Source organism: Myotis yumanensis, unplaced genomic scaffold, assembly GCF_028538775.1.
Source record: "Myotis yumanensis isolate MYYU_CA2020_CCGP unplaced genomic scaffold, mMyoYum1.0.hap1 SCAF_2, whole genome shotgun sequence".
Lineage (NCBI taxonomy): Eukaryota > Metazoa > Chordata > Mammalia > Chiroptera > Vespertilionidae > Myotis > Myotis yumanensis.
The window spans coordinates 79,083,020-79,107,194 of record NW_027223753.1 but is presented as its reverse complement, the minus strand read 5'-3'; the positions used below and the strand labels follow the sequence as shown (position 1 = coordinate 79,107,194).

The 24,175-nt window shown below is 40.2% G+C and overlaps 1 protein-coding gene across 10 annotated transcripts in view; it reads right to left on the bottom strand.

The window, feature by feature from the left end:
• Window positions 1–4,303: 4,303 nt before the first annotated feature.
• The window catches only part of KIF13A (kinesin family member 13A), a 219,279-nt gene continuing 199,407 nt past the window's right edge, over window positions 4,304–24,175 (bottom strand). For 3 of the 10 annotated variants that reach the window (XM_070405671.1, XM_070405673.1, XM_070405680.1), the window contains 13 exons: window positions 23,545–23,600; window positions 22,154–22,278; window positions 21,747–21,923; window positions 20,931–21,023; window positions 20,619–20,775; window positions 20,105–20,178; window positions 17,089–17,136; window positions 15,910–16,021; window positions 13,595–13,746; window positions 12,993–13,097; window positions 12,596–12,637; window positions 6,548–7,339; window positions 4,304–4,982 (listed from right to left, as the gene is read on the bottom strand). In XM_070405671.1, the coding sequence (XP_070261772.1) occupies window positions 4,956–4,982; window positions 6,548–7,339; window positions 12,596–12,637; window positions 12,993–13,097; window positions 13,595–13,746; window positions 15,910–16,021; window positions 17,089–17,136; window positions 20,105–20,178; window positions 20,619–20,775; window positions 20,931–21,023; window positions 21,747–21,923; window positions 22,154–22,278; window positions 23,545–23,600 (1,960 nt within the window). In that variant the 3' untranslated portion in view covers window positions 4,304–4,955. The remainder of the gene's footprint in view (window positions 4,983–6,547; window positions 7,340–12,595; window positions 12,638–12,992; window positions 13,098–13,594; window positions 13,747–15,909; window positions 16,022–17,088; window positions 17,137–20,104; window positions 20,179–20,618; window positions 20,776–20,930; window positions 21,024–21,746; window positions 21,924–22,153; window positions 22,279–23,544; window positions 23,601–24,175) is intronic. The other 7 variants (XM_070405679.1, XM_070405681.1, XM_070405672.1 and 4 more) reach the window with 6 other exon arrangements.

Below are 24,175 nucleotides of genomic sequence, written 5' to 3'. Positions count from 1 at the left end.
TTGTATTGTGGCTTCTGTTGGCTCTCTCTGAACCCCTCACTCAGGGAAAGACAACGGCATGCGTGAGGACACTCAGCAGTGTGGAGAGGGGTGCATGGCCAGGAAGCTCCAGTGTCAGGAGGGGGAAGCACCCACAGGTGGGTTTCCCCAGTCCTAGTCACTGCAGCCCCAGGTGACCTCTTTTTTTAATGCTTTTATTGATTTTAGAGAAAGGGAGAGGGAGAAACATCAATGGGCTGCCTCCTGCATGCCTCCTACTGTGGATCAAGCCCAGAGCCTGGGCATTGGAATCAAACTCAGAACCTCTGAGTGCACTGAACAATGTTCAACCAACTGAACCACACCGGCCAGGGGTCCAGCTGACCTCTTGACTGTGACCTTATGAGCAATCAGAGCCAGAATTACCTAGAAGTACTACTCCTGAATTCTGGATCCATAGAAATTGTGAGGTGGTGTTTTAGGCTGTTTTAAGCTGCTGGGTTTAAGGGTAATTTATTTTGCAGCAATAGATTAATAACTAGCTTTCCCACTATAGAAAAAAGGACTAGAAAACAATTTGGGTAAACTGGCATTTCATATCATTAAGACAGCCTTGGGTTCAAGTGGTACTGAGGTAAGATCTTATATCCTTCTTCCTGGTAATTGTTCTTCCAGGCACTTACTGCGGCTAAGTATTTTAACAGCGGGGTTTGTAAGCAGCTTGGCCTACATGTGGTTGACCACACACGAGGTAAAGATTATGCTGATTCAAGATGGGTGAGTCACATGAAGGTGTGGCTTTTGGCTCATATGTACTTTTCTAAAAATTTTAGTCAAAGAAAAATACATCTACTCTGCTTGATATTCCCCCAAACTCATGCTAGACGATGAAAAGACAAACAATAACAAAGAAACCTAACAACATCTTTAAGTGGTTGGGTTCAGGCAGGTGTTTAGAAGATGAAGGTCCAAAATAACTGTTGAAAGTTGTTACAAACACCATTGTTTTCCAGTTTTAAAGTCCAAAGTTACAAGTGCTTTAGGTATGTACTGAGACAGGGTCAAGTTGGTTTGTGCTTTAAAACCAAACTGGGCATTTTTTTTCCTTTCTTCCAGTTAATCTTTTCTTCTTCCAGAGTCTCCAATTTCAAAACTTACTTTTTTCTTACAAGACATTCATTGTTCTATTAATGAGCTTGTCACTGTCTCTATGAATAGGGTCCCATAAGGATTTAAGAGTTCCTTTCTCAGGGACACTCTGGTGCTGAGAAAACCTGCAGTAAGCTCCAAGGGGGTGGTTGCTGCCAACTGGGCTCAGGTTACAGTGACTGAGGCACCGGAGCACCTTCTTGAGCTGCAGTCTTCTAAGAACTCCATGCAATAACAGAGGCACCCAGTGAGCCTCAGAGAAGGGAAAATAACTTGTTTTCCTAAGAATGCACAGAGGTGAGTGTGTGTCCTGGAACACCTGAAAAGTAATGACTAGGTTTTATTTCAACTTAAATTAACTCGTGGCACTTAAATCTGCAATTATCTCTCCCGAACCTTGAGGGGTTAGAAACAAATGACAAGCAGGTTAATTTAGACTCTAGGATTTTGTCTTCATTACTGTCAGCACCAGTTCATGACAAGTTAAAGAGCAGAGCCCGTGTCCCAGGATTCTCATGGAGTCCTCTCTGGTCCAGGTCCCCCACCACCTGGGTGTTGTAGCAACTTCCAGATGTCTGGTGGGACGCTGCTGGGCACTGCCTTTCATCTAGGTTAGGAAAAAGTCTGAAAACTAGATATGACTGATTGAATTTTTGTTGTCATTTTTTAATTTAGGAGGTGCCCTAGAAACGCAAGGCTATATTTTTGTTATGATAAAATGTGTCCAAATAACGATAAACGTGATGACAATGGTAGTAATGTACTTTGGAAATTAACTGTTAAACCCATGCTTATACTTAACTATCCAATAAACTATGTCTTAAAACCAGTTTGTTCTCCCACGTCATGACAAATGACAATGCCATTGATCTCACACTAGTAAAGGGAATAATAATTTGTCCATTTTGTCTTGAACTGTGTTCACATTACAGAGACTTGTGCTAGTGTGACTATAACAAGTTCAAAGCTGAATACAAAAAGCTTTCTATGTGACTACATATGGGAGCATCCTTTTCTGTTTTTAGCTCTTGGTCCAGAAAAGGAGATAGCAAGAACTGATTCAATTATATCTTCTATTAAGACTTTTTAATTATATGAATAGAAAGCTTTACTTTTAAAAATAAAGCTTCATCATGTAATTAGTTGTTTTTTCCAATACAGTTCTAAAGCTTGAATATTGTAATTAAAAAAAAAAAGTATTGGCTAGTGCAGGATAATTTAATAGAAGATAGCCTCTTGCCCTTACCTAACCCTAAAGATACTTTTATTAAGCTAGTCATTTTAGGGGGTGCCCTAGAAACACAAGGCTATATTTTTGTTATGATAAAATGTGTCCAAATAACGATAAATGTGATGACAATGGTAGTAATGTACTTTGGAAATTAACTGTTAAACCCATGCTTATACTTAACTATCCAATAAACTATGTCTTAAAACCAGTTTGTTCTCCCACGTCATGACAAATGACAATGCCATTGATCTCACACTAGTAAAGGGAATAATAATTTGTCCATTTTGTCTTGAACTGTGTTTGTATTTGTAATAGTTTACTTAAATATTATATAGCTGCTATTCACACCAACCCCTATTTTGTAAAATCCAAAGAAGTTTTGGGCTTTTTCCTTTCTATTTTTTCTTGGCAGAATATATGACACTTCTGTCCAGAAGTTAGATTTAATTCTTGATACTTCAGAAAGGCTATTGTAAACAACTGAGATTTTCCTGAAAAGATTCTATAATAGCATTTGTAGGTCAGTCTTTCATATTAAGCTACCTTTAACTACTATTTCATGGATGGCAGGCACTCTACTTGCTCTAAATATTTGTCTAAGCACCATGAGCAGGACTAACACATTCTGTCCTTTCCGCTGCAGATGCCCCACCAGCGTTGGTCAGTCTGGGACTTTGACACTCACCACAGTCCTGCCTGGCCCTCCATGATACGTCACCAGACAGAACACAGGTCGGAGGAGCTGCTGGAAGTGTGAGAAAAATCCCTCTCCCAGTCACTAACCTCTCCACCTCAGTTTTCCATTCATCAAACACACGGTAACAACAGTACTTACGGCATCTATTGCTGTGAGGATTAAAGGAGATAATAAATATCATATGTTGGGAACAGTGCCTGGTACTAAACCCTCAATGAATGTTGGCTGTGACTATTATTGTTTAAGCTGCAGGGACATGAGAAACACAAATGTGAACAAGCAGATTTGAAACTAATGGCAGAGTATTAAAGACAAACAACTGCTGTTTTAAAACCTGAATTAGACCATCTGTATTCTAAAACACACACACACACACACACACACAATCTGTACCAATTAAATACGATCAAGTTGAAAGGGGATATAAATTACAGTTTTTCTTTTTCAAAACAGACAATAGTAAAATACTACAGTCAGCTCACTATACACAAAAATCATGAACAGCAGCTTTTCATTTAAGTCTCCAATATCTTACTCACTTACTGATGCTAAGAACTTAAAGAACGAAGGTGCAGAGGGGTGTGCACCGTCCCTCGCTCTCACACACACCGACTGCTGTCCTCCAGGCCAGCTGCACAGGCATCTTCAGAACAGGCACATAAAGCACCTTTGTAAGACCTTCTGCACACACGCTCCTCTCCATGTCTCCATTAGCAGGAGCATTTTCCACATGGAGACAGAGACAGCAGGTCATCTGTATTCAATCGTCTCCTGCAAACACGGTGAAGTGAGTACTGTACAGCTCATTCCAACTCTTCAGCATTTTCCAGAATTAAGTACAATAGCAACAGTAAAAACCATACCACAATGAAACCTACCAATCCAAACAAAACCACGAAGAGACAAAAATCCACACTCCCTCCCCCACCCCAATCCAATTCTTGGTATGCCCTTGTGTTTCTACAGTAATACTGCTTTCCGCACTCTGCCTGCCTTGCTGGGCTGGACCAAGGTATGAGAAATGCTGGAGGCAGAGCCCCAGTCACCGGCAACGGTTATAATACAATGTCAGGTCAGCAGGTGGCAGGCCAGGTGGAAGACCAAAGAACACAGCTGTGGGAGTTTTCAGTGTGCTTCTGAAACAGGACAGAACGGCAGCACGTGGCCTGGTAGCCAAGGGGAGTATGGCACCAAACTTGCAGTCAAACATATATGTACACAGGAAATAAGAGTGGACAGCAAAATCGGTCAGTCATATGGAAGTTCTTTGGTTATAAAGAACGGCATTCTGTAACCTTTTCTGCAGAGGGATTTGCAACCTCCTTCTTAGGCAATGAAATGTCTCTCATCTGCTCGTGTATATGAGGTCGCCCCAAGGTGCTTTGTAACAAAGTCCAGTACCTTATGATTTCTACAAACCATTTTATCTGCATTTTAGTGTGCAGTTCTGTCTGTCCCAGAACAGACATACTATAGATACATTTCATATACATAATATATATTATTTATAAAAAAACCCACATTAGAGTATTGACTCCAGATTCTACAGTAAGAACTGATTAAAATTGTACAAGAATAAGTCTGTTTGACTCTGTGGAGGTTTCTACACAGTGCGGTGTGTAGTAAGTGCAAACAAAAATACTGCCACTTAATGAATCCAGGATTTTCGGTTTTCTGGCCTTTTAGAAGAAGCAGAAGCTGTCGATTCACCCAGGTGGCAAAGCACTGCTGCTGCTCCTTGCTCAGGAGGGGAGAGGTGGTGGCCCAGGTAGTGCATGGCTTCTCCATGCTGGTGTGAGGTCCTGCTGGGTGCAGCATGTTTTAAAGATGAGGCTGGTGCTTTTGAGGAAGACCCGGGACGAAGGTGCTGGGGCCTGCGGAGGAAGTGCTTGCTGTCTTTCACCGCGTAGTCGAGGTCATGCTCGCCTGGAATTCAGAGGCTAATGAGTTCAAGCTCCAGTTCCCACCTGCCCTCCCCACCCACAGGGACCACCCTCAGCCAGACGCACCCACCCTACACAAGGGGCTCTTCCTAAAGGGGCCCACAGGATTTGGTTTAAGATGGAATCCAGTTCTAAAATTTACAGTATAAAAGGGAGAAACCTGGCCCCCAGGGGGAGCTTCCAGAAAAGGTAATGGAAAGCAAGACCCAAAGTTAAAGTAAAAAATTGTTATTTCTGGGCCCACAGACTAAGTCATATCCAGGTGAGAACAAAAATCAAACTTTAATACTTAAAAAGTTCCCAAACTGTTACAATGTCAAAGCAACTTATGAAAACTAAAATAACAAAAATAGTAGAGCAATGAAGAAAAAGAAAAACCACTATAATCCCACATCACTTTAATACAATAAATATTTTCCTAAATTCCACCTTTAATCCAAGTATCTGGCAGGGACACAGCTCAGGAGACTTTCAAAAGCAAAAAACGAGGCATGCTTCCTGTTTGCCTGGCAATGAAATGAGGGGGTTGTTGTCTCTCTTCCCTCTTCTGTGGGCTGTGTCTCCCAGTGCAGCCCTCAGACACCCTGCTAATATTACTTCAGTGGAGGGGTTTGTGAAAACTTATCCTCCAGGATCCATCCCAACGGAAGGAAAATCTTAGGTGTGGAGGGCAGTGGCTCCTGGGAATCTGAATTTTTAAGAGGCACCCTCTCCCAACACCCCCAAGAGATTCACTGCACATGTAGGTCCAGAAGCACTGTTCCTGGGAAGAGTTATCCTGGGTTTCTTGTCCAAGCCCTTCTTGGAAGAGGGACTGGAAAGCTGACGTAGGCCAGCAATGCAGATTCTGCTTGAAGGTCAGTGTAGAGGAAGTTGAAGACTTTTGAGGCAACAAGTGTTTGGTTTGTAAGAACAGTTATGAGTAACTTTATTATTCTTCTTAAGTTGGGGAGAGAAGTTTCAAACTTCAGTTGCTCAAGCAGTTCACCTGTACTTCCCCAAAGCACCTTTTACCCAATGGACGCCTAATGACCACATTTTAGCAATTCTATGATGCATGTTATTTCCCCCAACATTTAACATCTCTGAAACTGGATTGTGTTTTACAACTTCTGATATGATGCAGTTTACTTGGAAGCATTTCTTCTTAATGATACATAATAATGGTGTATCTAATAAGCCAAGAAATCACTAATTTGATGAAATATGGCAGACACTACCAGAATTAAACATTTCAGGGAATGAATGAGGCTGACTGATCCTTATCCACATGAATGCTTCCTTCAACAAAACCCACATGCCAGTTGAAAAAGCCACTGCTCCTATGTATTTCCTAGTTCTACTCTGAAATTATGCAAGCAAACTTCTCCCCATACACAGACCCTGGGCAACATGTGGGCTTGCTCGCCAGGGGGGCCCATCTTCCCTGTCAGAAATGTCAAAAAGAATCTCTCCTACTAAGTACCCAGGTGAAGGGCCTCTGGGGGTTGGTGCACAATCAGGTGCGTCACTGGTAGAACCCGAAGGAATGCCTCTAGAATTTATTACCTGGTCATCCTCTGCCAAGGAATGCGGCTGGCCAGGGTCCTGGGGCTCATCTGAGACGCTCTCATTGTCCATTTTATTTGGTAGGTTCTTCCTACTTGAAATCTCTCCAGCAGCAGAATCTGTCAGAGCTTCGAGATCATTCCCGTCTGACGCGCCCATGAACTCTGTGAAAGAGTGGTCCTCGAGGACGTGTGTGGTGTGCTCCACAGTCACCTCCCGGGGACAGAACTCCCGGGCGGCGTGGCCGTTCTTGCTGGAGCAGGCATCTTGTTCTGAACATGAGCCAGTCCTACAGGACATTTTGGAGTTTTTCTCAGGGATGCTTTGGGATGATGGGCTCCCTTTGGCTAAGGCACTGTGTTCCTTGAGTGGCACCATAATGATCTTATCCTTTACCAAACCTCTTTCTAGCTCTGTCAACTCTTTGTTTGAGGGTGGTCTGAGATCGTGCCCAAGCGCTAGTCCAGAATGCTCACTGGAGTCTGTGTCTTTCGTCGGAAGGGCTAGCTGATCTGAGCTGTCACTGGAGGGGACCACCATGTCGGACAGAGTGGCATTGGAGGCACTGTGGGAAAAGTAGCCACTGGTAATACTGCTGGTGGTAGGGCTACGGGATACTTCTTTCTCCAAGACCCTTGAGTTCGTCAAATCTACTTTAGAAGAAAGCCACTCTTTGTTCTCCAAGCTGGCATTGTAAACACTGAAGTCAGCAAACTCCACGGGTACATAAGGCTGTGAGCCTGCCAGCTTCCTGTTAAGAGCTTCCAGGTCACTGTCCTCCTCCTCAGAGTCCTATAGAAGTGAAGCAGAAGTCAGCCATTAGCTCCTTAGAGCAACTGCACTATTCAGATATTTAAATACTTTACTACTACAGGCATTCATGCTTAGGGTTTATTTTTTTCCTTTTCTTTCGAGCTTGGTTAAATCTTGTCAACAGTATGGACACAGGTACCTTGTTCTCAGAAATGTGTGAACACAAACCCATTATCTCCTAATGTGAAGATTTATTTCTTCTATGCTCATGCCATGCTAATTAGAAACTTTTGCTCCCCTGGCTTAAGAAAAAGGTTGGAACAAAGTGCAGCGGACTTGAATTAGTTACTTGCTATTGGTCTTCAGCTGGGATGTTGTCCCTTCTCTAATTAAAGGAGAGAGGAAGAGGGACAGCGAGGGAGGAGCTTCTGCTCTACTAGTTCTTACAATCCTCGCCTTGGGAAGACAGTGCAGATAAACCGTAAGGTGATTTGTGAAAGGTTTCTGAGCTATTTTATGGTAGAGAGGGCAGTAAAATAAGGCCTGACAGCAAAAGGGCTAAGATCACAATCTCCACGCATTCTCAGCACTATACTAAATATTGGAAGGCTGTAGGTACTAGCATTACCTTTCCAGGGGTTTGGGGAAGCATGGATAGAGGATTTGGTTAGAAGTTGAGAAAGATAAGATTTAAATGGAAATCTCCTTTGTCAAATAGCTTTAGAAGTCTGTTTAAAAAGATTGGTAAATATGCAAAAGTGGGTGTTATCAACTCCCCAATCTCTCTCCCCAATGAATGATTGTTTTATATTTTGTGGAAAACAATGTAAAACATGAGTATATTACATTCAAATAAAAACAAATGACATTACTATCTCCTTTCTAATTAACCTTATAAACATTTGGTGACATTGCAACTATTCCTTTCCTCTTTTAAAATATGACTTTCATTCAACATTAATCTAGCACCCTCTATGTGCCAGCCATTGTCCCAAGAACTGGGAATACCAATGTTGAGCAACAATCTTGGACACTGCCTGGTGGATGGAAATCTCCTGGAACCAAACATCAACCTTATTGATCAGAGTGACACTTGGAGGGGATGAGGGGGTGGGGGAAAGGGGCAGAGAGAGAGAGGGTGCGGAGGAGGAAAAAGACCACACCCCACTGATATAGCAGATGGTAGTTCACAAATCAACATAAATTTCATCCACTGAATTTTATTGTAATATTTTCTTTTACATCTTATTAGATGCTAAATACCTCAAACTAGTTTAATACTCTTCAGCACGTTTTAGTTTTAAAAATAACTTGAGTATAAATTATTTAAAAGCATCAGTAATCTTAATTCCTTGGCTATTAATTAAAGGTGAATATCAAATATCAGTGATAAAGTTCCAGAAATCAGCAAAACATTTTTTTGGCAACACTAATCTCTTGCCATCTTATCTTTAGCTGAATTCTAAATTAAGTGGCACTGCTAACCAATGTGTGGAGTAGACTGCTCTTTCTCCAGGGTTGGGGGAGTGTTTGTAAAGGAACAAAGATTGGGAATAATTGTCTGGATCAGTGGCCTTTCTAGATTCTTCACTTGACTTGTTTAGATTCAAAACTGAATTGCAAGTGTTTGTATCTCTTAAATTTCCTTTTAACTTAAGCAAAGAAACATAACTCTCCAAGCCCAAGTAACTTTACTAAAGAGTTAATTGTTGTGAAATAAATAAAATTTGGGGCCCTTTTTATGCCTGAAGTTATTTCTTCTGAAGACTGAGGAAAGGCCTGTCATCCTAAAATAAAACAAATGAAATATTCAATCACAAATCTAACATGTAGAAACAGGTGTACATTTGTCAAACTCACAAAGATAAAAAAATTAGTTGTAAAGGATTAGAATGACCTTTAGTAAAACTTTAGAGTCTACAAAAACCCCCAGATGTTAAGTTCAAATAGAGATGAGTACATAGTTCTGCACTTGGGGTGGGGCTGGGGTGGGGAGAAGGGCTAAAGCGGCAGGGACAACTAATTCCAGAAAAAGAAAACCGAGTATGGAGGAAATATTTAACACATAAAAGGAGACTGAAAGTTTATCAAGTTATTGTCTTCAAAAAGAAAAGAGAGGACTTAATTGTCTTAAACTGTATGTTAAGGGAATTCGGTTACATAGACTTTTTAGTCCAGAAATATTATTTATCATTGCAGCTTAAAGAAGACTAAACTAAGCACCTTCCTACTATGTCTTAAAGGCAAAAAGAATGAAAACTATACTTAAAAGTGGATCATGGAATTAAGTTCTCAAGCTTCTCTATAGCTACAGTCTTCATGATTTGATTTTTGCAATTTATTTTATGCAACTGAAATTTACGTATAGAAAAAACATCTTGATTCTAAGAAGGAATCAAAACCCACATAAAACAGTGACTCTGCAAGGAGTTTCACTTGTTAAACCCTTTATAATTGGCTCTGTGTTGTTCATCAGGGAGACGGTCTGGGTCTTCAGAAAGATTGTACCAGCCAAGGACCCCCAATACGTCTGTCCGTGGTGCTAAGGGATGGGCAGACCTGTTAGAACAGTGGTTCTCAACCTTGGCTGCACATTAGAATCACCTGGGAATCTTTTTAAAATCCTGATTTCTGGGCCTCATCCTCCGGAAATTCTGTTTCTTTGTTATGGGGTGAGGCCATAACATTAGTAACAAAGAAACAGAATTTCCGGAGGATGAGGCCCAGAAATCAGGATTTTAAAAAGATTCCCAGGTGATTCTAATGTGCAGCCAAGGTTGAGAACCACTGTTTTAGAAAGTACAGCAGAGGAGCGACTGAAACTGCACCATCTCTGGGGTCACGGGGCCAGCCCAGTTCTGCTGAGGAACAGAGCCTTTGTTCCTACATCTCATTAACTGTGAGACCTTGGGCCAGTCACTCAACAAGTCTTTTGTTTCTTCTTACGAAAAATGGGAGAAATAAGCCACATGCTGTGTATACAAGACCTAAGAGAGGGAGAAATGACTTCCTTGCTGCTCTTCTCTCTGCTTCATGACTTAGATTCCGAATGCATATCGTTGCCTTTATCTTATTCATACATGACACAAAGTACTTGTCTTAAGTGATAATAAAATACTGCTTTAAAGGACGAAGCATAGCTATATTCACTATATTTTTTGTGAAATTACAGGTTACTTTGGGAATTAGATGGGCTAAAAAATAAAAGGAACAATGTCTCAATATTGCTTCTCAAAAATAATTTCAAACTCCCTTGATGAGACTGAACCATTGATTCAGTCTCTCATTTTTCAAGAGTGGAAAAAGAAAGTGGATTAGGAACAAAGGAAGAAAGCAGTATATATCCACTTTTAAGGGGAGAAATAAACTCTTCCTAAAAAGAAACTAGAATCTCAGGTCAAACAAGTGATATCCTTAAAGTCCACCAAAACATCCTGGAAAAGCTGCTATCTGAAATAAAATAAATAGTTCAACAGCTTCAGAGGAGAGCAGAGGCCCATCTCTCAAGTAAGATGGTACCATCGAGTCCTGCTAAGGGGTCTGGAGGCTCGCTGCTGCTTGAGACTTCCTGGGTCAAGAGAAGCTGGTCCCAGTCTACCCCTGCTAGCCAGAGGTCCTGAGGTAGGTTTTGTTTTAAAACATTGAAGTATAGAAAATAACTATTAGGCAAACTCTGAATACAGTGGAACTATCTGCTGGGTAGCCCAGAAGGGTCACTCACTTGTCTTTTAATGTGTTCTACCCAAGTGTGCCTATTGTAAAAATAAGTTTCAATGTAGTGCCTGTGCACCATGTGGGTAAGGGCCATGTCAACAAACAGATCCTATCAGCCATAGAGCCAAGAAATCTGAGGGTAACAAAGCCACCTGGCCTTTCTAGCCCAAGCTGCAGCCCTTATTAATTAAGCAGGGGGTGGGCAACCAAGTGACTGAGCAGCTCATTAAGATTCAGAGGAGCAGCTGCTGTTGTGCATTCTCCTCTCCCGCAGAAACTGGATGGGGACTTGGGGCTAGAGCAGTGGTTCTCAACCTTGGCTGCACATCAGAATCACCTGGGAATCTTTTTAAAATCCTGATTTCTGGGCCTCATCCTCCGGAAATTCTGTTTCTTTGTCACTAATGTTGTGGCCCCACCCCATAACAAAGAAACAGAATTTCCGGAGGATGAGGCCCAGAAATCAGGATTTTAAAAAGATTCCCAGGTGATTCTAACGTGTAGCCAAGGTTGAGAACCACTGGGCTAGAGGGACAGGGAGAACACAGCGGCAAAGGCAGCAGAGAAGGACAGAGAGGAGAGGGGGAAATGGTGCCTATTCTCCTTCCCTCAGTGCACAGGAGGAATGAGAAGGTCATTTCCTAAGATCCCCTAGCACTCCAAGCATGCAGCAGAGCGGCCAACTGCATATCCGAACTAGTTAGTTTCACACGGTGTGCATTAGCAGCATATTCCAGGACTGTGAAAGGGCCTCACATAATGAGCCTCTGGAATGGATCTCCCGTGGTGCGTGGTGCAGCGGGGAAGGGAAACTGCCCACAGAGCAGCCCGCACACAAACGTCAACGCCAAGCAGGCCCTCTTGCTCAAGCTGCTTTCCTTTCTCAAAGTCAAGGAAAAGCCGCTCGAGAGTGAAAGTCTAGAGCAGTGATGGCGAACCTATGACACGCGTGTCAGAGGTGACATGCGAACTCATTTTTTTGGTTGATTTTTCTTTGTTAAATGGCATTTAAATATATAAAATAAATATCAAAAATATAAATCTTTGTTTTACTATGGTTGCAAATATCAAAAAATTTCTATATGTGACATGGCACCAGAGTAAAGTTAGGGTTTTTCAAAATGCTGACACGCCGAGCTCAAAAGGTTTGCCATCACTGGTCTAGATGCAAAATTAGAGAATTCTTTCCAGGTCTGTCAACCCAGTTGTTTTTTGTTTGTTTTTTTAAAATAGAAGTTTCATTTATAATCCAAAGTACCTGGTATGCAGTGTTTTAAAAACAATTTCTCAAATTTGTAAGTTGAAAACCAAGTGCTGGGGAATGAGGATTTACAGGCAGAGTTCCAACCTACCTGTGGTAAAATACAGATAAGCCACCGGGAAGCGAGACTGACACCAAGGGATGTGGAATATGTTTGGAGAGCAAATTTAAAAGGCTATCCGGGATGTAGAGACGACGATGATGAGTGGGGATGATGGACTGGAGTGTGGCTACAAACTACAGAACAATCTTGGCAATAGCATCGAGCAACATGAAGAAAGCTTGCAAACATACCCACAGCTAGATGCATGATTACTTACTCCAAGTAAGTGCAATTCCTCTAGGTAGATTAACTTCAGAATCTGGCCAATATGTACAGGCACATCAGAAAGATTCAACATTAGTTAAAGTGATCTCTTTGGTATACTTTTTATAAAGTCTAGAATCATGAAAAGTGCCTTTTCCCCTTTTTTCTAAGCAAATTTATACTAAGTAAAAAAAATAAATTCAATTAAGTAGAATAAACATTTAGGAAAAAAGCACAGGTCACAGCCATGTTCATGCAAAATTTCATTACCGATGGTCACATTTAAAAACAACAGCAACAAAACAAAGACCCAATACATATCTTAATTTTTTTTCCAAGTATTTGGATGATTGTGAAAGGGCCTTAAACCCACCACCAGGCAATATGACAGAAATGGTTCCAGAACTTACAATCTTCTTCTCACGTTTGCTATTGTGTTCTACTGGCATGCTGCTGCCATTGCTTCCTGAGGGGACAGTGCAGCCAGGGTTATGTGCCTGAGATGGAGACATGCTCTGCAAAGGTTAAGACACACAGATGCATCACACACAGAAGATGGTAACAGCCAAATTACATATTAAATACGTGCAAGTTAGAAAAGCGATGCAAACACCGTTATTACATGTGAGTAGTGCAGCAAACAATTTCAGAGGCTCGAGTTAAACTACTAATGAAATCTGACAAGACTACACAGATTCTATGGCAAATAGCATAATTGGTTTTATCAAATGAAAATAAAGAAAGTCTTTAATATTTTCAAAAACACCCCAGGAACATCTCTTTCTCACTTGAAAGATAAAAAAGACACAAAGAAAACAACAGCAATTACAACAAATTAAAAAATGACCCTGTGTGCTTGAGAAAGAGATATTCCAGAATAGGATCCATGAAGTGATCATACAGGTATGTCTACATGCAGCATTCAACTTGTTAATGCAAACTGTTACTTCTCCACAGGCAACATGATTGATTCTTTCCTATCGTACATGGTACAGACAAGTCAAGCATTTACCTCCTGGCTTAGAAGAGGTCTTGCTTCAAGAGCTATCCTTTTCTTATGCTCCTCTTTTACAGGCATTAGGGGCTTGAAAAACTTTGGTGGCTGAGGAGAGAATGCTTTAAAAGGGCTGACAGTTAAGGCATGAGGATTCTCTGATGTACAACCTGGGGAAGACAAAGTCATAGGTTTATAGGCACAGAGCGCTTTAACCAATACATAGGAAGCAAGGTATAACCTAGCCTCAGGAGTATCTGGTATAACGAAGACATTAATATGCTAATAATTGGCTAAGCATTAAAAAAGAGGTAGAAAAGAATGGAGATACAACTACAAAATCAAAAGAGTCATCATAGAAATGAGAAACCAAATTTTCTACCCTTTTCAAGATCCAGCTTAAGCGCCACTTACCATACCAATTTAGACCCATGCTTATTTTGTTTCTCTGAATTCTCAGAGTTCTGAGAATGCACATGCATTTTAGCACTTTATCATTTAGTATCTAATTTTCTACATATCTCATTTCCAAAGTTAGACTTTAAGATCTATAAATGATACCTTCTTGTATCTTTCATTGCATATAGCAAATAGAGGCTCAATAAATAATGAGTGAACACTGTATAAATTTTCTTGCAAGCCCCCTTTTGCCTCAAGACTTCTCCATATGACTAAGGACAATTTTCTTTCTGGCTTTTACTCATTTCTTTCATTTTTGGGTCTCTTTTCCTCCTATATTTTCTCCCCAGCTCACTGGTACAATGGCACTTAAGTAAAATACAAGGTGTAAGATAATAGAACTGATTTGCACATCCACAGAATGCTGTTCCCATCAGGGCATTGAAAGATGATAATACTTAGGTAATAATGTTATCACTGATTAAATTATTTTCTGGTATCATTTTAAAAATTGGTTTAGGAATCAGAGACATGTTCTCCTAAACAATCCTTTAATTTGAGTACAAAAACATGACAGAAGTGGATATTCTTTTGGGGAAGAATGAAATCTAATCATAATGTAATAATATTTGTGTATATATCTCAAAACTGACTTCCAACCCAGAAAATGATGTATGAAAAATGATTTGAAAATTCTAAAGTGTTACACAAAAGGCCTATTATTTGAATGATACACTGCATACAAAGCAAAAAGAAATAAAATAAGTGAACATATGTTCCATGCAAGAAAATAGTTTCAGATTATCTAGCAAACTAGAATTTCAGCTTCCTATCTTATTATTTGCCATCTATAAAATAATTTTACTCCCTGCTTTTCCTGAGGAATTATAAAGAAACTAATTTGTAAACTAATTTGGCCCAGTGCACAAATTCATGCACATTGAAAGGAAATTAATTAGAAGAAATATTTTAATATCGCTATTCGAACTTTCTCTATAATAGAAGTGTCAACCAAATTCTCGATCAATGACAGATCAAAACACATGCATGTGATTTGTGCCAGCGAGAGCTTTATACTAGTTTGTACCACTCATGCATGAGTCAACTTAGCCTTTTATAGATATAGAATAAACTTGCTTAATTAGACCTGCTTTCTGATTTAGCTCAACTTTTTCCAGCCCAGTGAAGCACCCCAACTTCTCTTTCAGGTAATTGTGAACAACACAGCAGTAAATATCAACATGAAGCAGATTATTATTGTAGATTACGCAGGGAGAACAAAGGGTAAAATATTTAACTGCAGCAGTGTTTGACTATATTCTGCGCAGTGAGAAAACCTGAAGTCATTTTCAAGGTCCACCATTTCTTACTTCTTTTCAGTCGGGTGAAGTTTCTAATCTTTCTAAGTATCCATTTTCTGGCTAATGAAAAGAAAATAGGATCCCACTGAGTCTCTTATCTACCTACTCCAGGACTTCTGTGAGGATCAAATGAGATGAGGCCTGGGAACATGCTTCATAGACATTTGGTTAAAGGGTAAAATGGTTCCACCTGGCTCTGAAGCAAGTCGTGTTTCTGGGCTGAAGAAACTGCAAAGTGGCTAGTCCAGCCGTGGGCAAACTACGGCCTGTGGGCCGGATCCGGCCCGTTTGAAATGAATAAAACTAAAAAAAAAGAAAGACCATACCCTTTTATGTAATGATGTTTACTTTGAATTTATATTAGTTCACACAAACACTCCATCCATGCTTTTGTTCCGGCCCTCCGGTCCAGTTTAAGAACCCATTGTGGCCCTCGAGTCAAAAAGTTTGCCCACCCCTGGGCTAGTCAGTAGGGAGAGGAAGCCGGGTGTTGCTAGGTGACATCATTACCTGGATGGACACTTAGCATATTAGCCTCTTATATATATAGATAACGTAGAAAAACAATCTCACCACTACCTTCTTTACTCCTTCGAGGTGAATCCCTGGGTAAAGTCCCATAACACGCTACATCTTGATAACTGGAGCTGTAGTCAGACATGTCTAACTGGTTCTCTGGCCAACCCTACAAGGTAAAATGTGGGTTAAGCTGTAATGAATCCCTCTGAAGTGAAAAATGAAGCCTGATTTGAGTTTTTTTTACTATTTTTTTAATGGGATGGCAGTATGTACTTTTCTCTATTTTTTATTATAAAATATTTTAAACAGATATTAAAGTCCTAAATGTGACCAGTACTGTCATACAAGTACAAGGTATACTTAGAGTGAATAAATGTTAATATTTTATTGCATTTGTTCAAATTTAATAAAATCATTACAAATAGCGTGACTTACAGGTGCCATTCATCTTCCTCACTCCCCCAAAGCAGTCACTTTTATGAATTTGGTATGTATCTAAGGAGGCTGAATCACTTAAAGACCAAACTGAAACACTTTTTAGAGAGAAATGGTTCCATTAATAATTTTTCCTGGGTAGCAGGCACTAGCTGGGACAGCCCCAGGCAAACTAGGTGATATGGTTACTCTATGTATACCTGAGATTTAAGAGTATCAAACTGGCATAAGATACTGGTATCCTAAGGGAGAAAATTCCTCTTGTATATCGTACAAGTTTATTTAATTTACTTCAACTTCTCAGGAGTTGGTTGCCTCTAAGAACTAAATTTTAAACTTCTTGAGGACATAATCTGTGTTTACACTCTGAATCATCCACAGTCCCTAGCTTAGTAATTTACATACAATACATAATTAAGAAATGTTTGCTGAATAAGATGATGTTGCAAATGCCCTTGATTTTAAATCCCTAATTTTACACACTTGAAATAATTGTGATTTTGTTATGGTGGATGTAACACCTTAAATCGGTTAAAGTTAGTCTCATAAACACAGATATTCAATTATGTGTGGTATTATCCTGGTATGGAAAGCAGTGTTATATACTAAGTAACAATGTAACACTTAGAGTGCACAGCAGCAGTTTCATATCAAGTATTTGAACTTGAAAATGGATATGGAGACAATGATCTGCATAAGGTTAAGATGGGAAGTCCAGAAATTTTAAAAACACCAAGATACCCTACCTTTCCCAATTTAGAGAATGTTAATAAACTAGCCATGCCCATGGGTACACACCTTATCATCTTCATCAAAGCCAGAAAGGTCTGGTCGACTGGAAGAGACCTATAAAAGATGAATGGTTTTACCAATGTGGCTTATGTATTTTACATAAATTTTATATATACATGTATAAAGAAATATGATGTTACATATACAAGTGAAGCCTGTATGATCACCTCCTCTCTTCTTCTAAATTTGGGGTTCATTATTCCCATACAGGTTTTACGTAATATTATACATATGCCTATAAATAATATATAGCATTATTTTGCACATTTTTATAATTTATATAAGTAGTATTTTATTATATATGGTCTTCCTCAATAGTCTAATAATTTATTTTGTTGTATTCTAGATGGACATCCAGGCTGCTTCTAATTGTTTTTATTATAAACAATGATGAAATAAAACTTGTTGCTTCTGCCCCTAAGCACCACTCTTTCTATACACTACCAGTACTAACATGTGTATTATTTCAGCATCCTTTAGTCCTAAAAGTACCCCATGTATCTGAGAATCTCAGAGCATATATTGAGGCATGAAGTCTCTGCCTGTTGATAAGGTACATGCACCTTCAGTTCTGCTCTTCCATAGGGATTTTAGGATCAGCTTATCAAATCCTAAAATAAATTATGTTGGGAATTATAGATCAGTTTAAGAAGATGTGCCAATTTTTTTGATACTGTGTATTCACATCAATGAACATAGTCTCCCCATGAGTTGAGGCCTTCTTTATGGTGATAACTGGATTCAGATTTCCTATTTCTTCTTGCTTCTGTTTTTTTTTTTTTTTTTTTGGTAGGAAATTTTCACTTTGTTTAAACTTTTACATTTACTGACATATTAGTATTCACTAGAGGCCTGGTGCACGAAATTCGTGCACGGAGAGGTGGTGTCCCCTCAGCCCAGCCTGCACCCTGTCTAATCTGGGACCCTTTGGGAGATGTCTGACTGCCAGTTTAGGCCCGATTCCGGGAATTGGGCCTAAACCAGCAGTCGGACATCCCTCTCATAATCCTGGACTGCTGGCTCCTGATCGCTCACCTGCCTGCCGGCCTGGTTTCCCCTAACTGCCCCCTGCTGCTGGCCAGGTTGCCCCCAACTGCCCCCCTTGCCAGCCTGGTCACCCCTTACTGCTCCCCCTGCTGGCCTGGTCTCCCCCAACTGCACCCCCCCACTAGCCTAGATGCCCCCAACTGCACAACCCCTCCCCCCAGTCACCCTAAATGCCCTCCCTGCTGGTCTGGTCGCCCCCAACTACCCCCCATCCCGCCAGCCTGGTTGCCCCTCATGGTCCCCCCACTGGCCTGGTTGCCCCACACAGCCTGCTGTTCAGTCGTTTGGTCGTCCCTCACTAATCCCCCTGCTGGCCTGGTCATAGGTAGCCATCTTTGTGAGGGTGTGAGGGTCAATTTGCATACTACCGCTTTATTATATAGGATGGTTTGCTCTTATGATGTCTAAATCTCTGTTCTCTCTGTAGTGATAAGTCCCTTTTTATTTCCAATATTACTATCTTCTCTCATAGTTTCTTTTCTGCCCCAATCAATAAAAATACAAGTCAATTCATGTGACCAGTCTTTTTAAAAAACTACCATTTTTCATAGTTTTGTTTCTCTTTTATTTAATATACCTCTGTTTGATATTTATTTCCTTCTTTATTGATTTATAATTCTGTTCTAATACTTATTATTACCTTCTTTTAAAAATATTGATTTTTCTAACTTAAAATTTTTTTTCATGTTTCTCTATGAGTCTCTTAAAAATAAGTAATTACTTCTCCTCCTTTAAAAACTATAAGTAAAAAATAAAAACCATAAGTATAATAGCGTCACCACATTTTAAAAAGTTAAGTGATTCCTGAATAGTATCAGATACCCAGTCAGTGTTCAAATGTCTCATAAACATTTCACAGTTAACCCTGAATCTGGATCAAAATAGCTCATACATTGCAATTGGATATATCTTATCTCTTTTAATTTATGAGTTTTCCCTTCTGTCTAGGTCATTCTTCCTGTTAAGTTCCCCAGAGTCGGGATTTTGCTAATTGAATCCCCATGGTGTCATTTAACATTTTCCTCTAGCCCTTGTAAATATTAATAGTTAGAGCTAGAGCAGCGGTTCTCAACCTGTGGGTCACGACCCCTTTGGCGGTTGAACGACCCTTTCACAGGCGTCGCCTAAGACCATCCTGCATATCAGATATTTACATTATGATTCATAACAGTAGCAACATTACAGTTATGAAGTAGCAACGAAAATAATTTTATGGTTGGGTCACAACATGAAGAACTGTATTTAGAGGGCCAGGAGGTTGAGAACCACTGATCTAGAGCCTTGATCAGATTTAGGTTCAATTTGTATGTGTGCGTGGGGGGAAAGATAGAATACTTTATAGGTGGTTTTTCTTTCTTTTGTAAGATAGATGTTCCCCTCATTGTTTTTTACTCTTCTTTTTAATATAAGAGCTACAAATTTCCTAATAGTAGCTCTCACGCTTTCATTTTCTCTACTGTCTAGCTCAGCCATGGGCAAACTACGGCCCGTGGGCCGGATCCGGCCCATTTGAAATGAATAAAACTAAAAAAACAAAAGACTGTACCCTTTTATGTAATGATGTTTACTTTGAATTTATATTAGTTCACACAAACACTCCATCCATGCTTTTGTTCCGGCCCTCCGGTCCAGTTTAAGAACCCATTGTGGCCCTGGAGTCAAAAAGTTTGCCCACCCCTGGTCTAGCTCTAGTACAATGGTTCTCAACCTTGGCTGCACATCAGAATCACCTGGGAATCTTAAAAGATTCCCAGGTGATTCTGATGTGCAGCCAAGGTTGAGAACCACTGGTCTAGTATTTGCAAGATTCCACTAACGGTCCATCACGTTATACAGCTGTGCCCTCAGGTGTGCTTCCCTAGGACAGAGGAGCAGGCGTGGCACTTTGGGACGCCCACATCGGAGCCGAATGTTCTACCTATAAACCCCTCCTGTGGGACATGCCCGCCGCCCGGACCCTGCAGGGTGTGCTCACGTTGTGCACATTCGGTGTGCTGAGGCTCCTCCGCAGGTGCCGGGCTTTGGTGGAAAGTGCTTCTTTGACTGTGACTGCCTGTAAATTTGGAAATAATATTATTTTCTCTCCTTTGATGACAAAAGCAACACACGTTTATTGCGGATGACTTAGAAATACAGAACTAAAGATCATTTCAATCCCACACATGCTCCCCCATATTTACAAAACTGGTAACTTTTTGTACCCACTAATTTTTTTTGCTTAATCTATCAAAAATATTTTTCATAAATAAAACCAGGAAAATTGCTGAATTAAAGAAATTTATGTGTTGTCAAATTTTTTATAGATGAGCAGAGGAAATGTAGAAGAAATACCTCTAACTATATATTTTGTCAAAGTAACTGTTTTTTCTAATGAGACCGCTACTCAAGCGTTCCTTCTCGGATAGGTATAGAGAGAAGGTGTTTGGTAAATAAATTCATCTTTGTCCATTTGCAGTGAAGACTGGTGACTCAACCTCTGACCCAGTTACTTGCCTGCCGGAGCCGCTCAAGGCTCAAAATGTTCTCCACCTGCAGCACGCCACGCGTGTACTTCTCAATGTACGTTTCTCCATCTGACGTGCCTTCGTTTTCACTCCTTGCTGCCATGAGGGCCAGTGTCTCCCGGTCCTCAATCTCCTCTGTTGCCTAAAGTGACAAGAAGACAATTATAAAACTTCTAGATGAACAGTATATTTTTTTCATCAAGACTCTGGTGAGAAAATGATTTAAAAGTTTTGAGAATGAACATTTTCCAGTACTTAACATTGCGATCTTTTAAAAAAAGTAATATATATTTTTACCTTTGGTATATTGGATACTATTTCATAGGTTACACCGCAGGAATAAAATATGTTTTTCAATGACATTCTCCTCTTCAAACTCTGGGTGAAACTCTGGTAGAAAAGGAAAACTGAATGAAGTGATCTGAAAATATAAGTTATTTAGTTTTGTATAAATTGTAAAAGCATTACCAATCACTGTTTTTGATACACCCACAATACTCAAAATAGAACAATAACAAGAGAAAAGGAATAGAAAAAAAAACAGAAAAAAATCTCTGTGTCCACCCCTGAAGCACAATAATGTCCTGCTATTATTTGGGCAAAATATAGAATTTGCAGCCTCTCAGGGTTTTTATTGTGGTTGCTTCTCTCTCCCATTTGCTGCCTTTCTTCTGATCATGCCAAGGTTGAATCAGTCTATCCTGGCATCATCAGAAGAAAGCTGGACAGGATCAGTTTTGTGGACAGTGCCTCTGAGTTGAGACCTGGGGAGGCATTCGGATAGGGATTTATTTGGGGCCTGCATTTTGTCCTGCTTTTGTCACTAATCCTTTTGGACCTGGCGCTTAACCCTTTAAACAGTAAAATCTCATAGCTCCATTGCCTGCTAGGATTATGGGTCTCAAATCGATCAAGGTGGAAAGTCCTTGTGGATGACATTAACTTTGCTATCCTCAGACCCCACTATTATGGATAAATGAGAATCAGACTGTAACATGGCCAGTATGGTAACAATCTGCACATCCACTGTATTAACATCACAAACACTACTTTGTGACAGAAGGGAAAACTTTGAGCTCATCTATGCAACTGCTGAATCAGGCCCCGTACTACCTGCTTGTTGTAAATATTGGCTGCAATCCGTTTTCGTAACACTAATTCCATGGCAGCCGGGTGGCTGAGCTGGACTGTGGTCTTCACTATCAGGTAAATCCTTTCATTCTGGGGAGTGACCCTATTCAAGTGAACAGAATCATGCACCGAGGAGTCCCAAGAGGCTATGGCTGAAACCTAGAAAAGGGAGAAGGATGGAGAGATGGAAACAAGACACAAGTCAGGTATATCACCCACTGGAGAAAGAAAGTAAGTGCAACTCAACTGAATAATATTTTCCTCAACCACAAGTTCTATTTTTTTAAAATTTCCCAGTCCTCCTCCCCAAAGCAGACCATAGGAGTTTAATGGGAAGACAGGCCCACAGGTACATGAAGTCCTTAAAGAGAACTGTAGGGATCAATTACCTCCTCATCACTGTGCTTTATGATGGGCAGGTAGAAAAACTGGCTGCCATGCTCCTTGGGCAGGATGGAGTTCACGCCCGAGGCATGGGGGCCCACAAGCTGTTCATTGGCACTGAGGTCATCCGCTAACCAAGACCAGGGCACAGAAACAAAAGTGGGGGGAAAGTCAGTTTTTAATTAAGACCAAATAGAAGTTTACATGTAACACGTTCAATTTTTCTTTCATTCCTTATCCTGCAGTTGATATAGACTCCAATACTCCTTCACAATCATGTTTATTCTTTACAGACTCTACCGTGGGGCCAAAAGTTGCCTTTGTGAGTCTCCTACCAAATGAATTGAATATATTCTATATGGAGTCCAAGGAGCAAATATTTTTATTACATATATACAACTTAAAATTTTGCTGGTTTCTGCTACCAATTCCTCCTGTAACTGAGTGTTAGGTTTGTTGTCCTACTTATATAACTTACACTAAATTAGATTTAGAGAAGTTCAATTATCAATTTAGAATCAAACTCCTGAGCACTTTGGAGAAATCTGATAATCTTCCAATGTCATATCAAATCGGGATTCACCATTCACAAATCTCTGTAGGTGGTCATCCAGTTTTTGCTTATACACCTCCAATAATGGGGAACTCACCACTTCATGAGGCACAGTCTACCTTTAGGCTTTTAAAAAATTCTTCATATGAAGAGCCAAAGCCAATCTCCTCATGTCTGCCATCCATCCATTGTTGGACTTCCCTCCAGAAGAGAGGTTTTGAGGCTGTGTGCTGAGGATCCCAATGGCTTTGCACAAGGACTTGCCAGAGCCTCTCTATCCCCAAACTCAGCAACTCTGCTTTTGTTTTCTATGCCTGGGGTTCCATTTAAGACTTCATTGTGAAAATGGATTTTACTATTAAAACATATTAAAAACCACTGTTCTAGATTCACCCAGTTTTGATCTAATTGCTACAGTAAATGACAATTCTAACGTAGGGGGACCGTCATGTTCTGGTACCAGCACCACTGTGGTGGGAGCAAAGGACACTAGTCAGAAATGCAGATGCCTACTCCCTTGCAAAGCCTAGAGATCCAGAGTCTCTGAGGGTGATTATTTTCTCAGGTAATTTCCATGTCTGTTAACATTTCAGAGCAATAACTGCAGTAGTGTTTCTGTATGAAGTTCTCAATCTCTCTTTTAAAGATTAAATATCCACACCTTTCTTCCAATGCTCTACATGTCATGGCCATATACATTTAGTTGGACTAACAGTATCACCTAGCTATGGCATATGAGTAATTAGAAAAGTGATTCAATAAGGATCAAAATCATGTGGGTCCGAAGAGATTACAAACCTTAATTAAATGTGATAACCCCTAGACAGTTAGGGGTCTACTTACCGTTCAAATCAAGGAAGAGAACTGGTATGTGAGTTTCCATTCCAGGTGGAGGGATCCTAAATTTAATAACAAAATTTAATCACAACCAAATATGTGTTTTACATCTTGATAGGTCATCAGACAGCACAGAGGCACAGATGCAGAGGAGAACCAGGCTCTTGGAGATACAGGTTCCATTAATAAAACATTTTCACATTCTTGTCATTTCTATTAACATAAACCATGGGAATTGTGTGACTTATATAAAGAACTACCAGTTGTGTATATGAATTACATGTAATTAACTGAGACAAAGATTATTTGAAGCCTTTCAAAAAATAATTCTAGTGATGGGGAAAAGAGAAGGGGATGTTGTTACAGTGGGAATAGGGGACAGGATCAAAGACCAGAGAAAGTATACAAAAGAGACAATATTCAAAAGCTCAAAGAAGGAGAGAATGAAAGATGGAGGGGAGGAGGTAGAGTTGTGTGCAGGAAAGACCAAAGCCGTGTTTCATCAAAAACTTGCCCGTGCATCGGAGTCAGCTCGGGGGGTGGGGGTGGGAGGCGCTCTTAAAATGAAAGTCCTGGCACATCCTTTTTCTTCCAAATCAGAATAATTAGAAAGGGGAACAGGACTCTACACTTACAA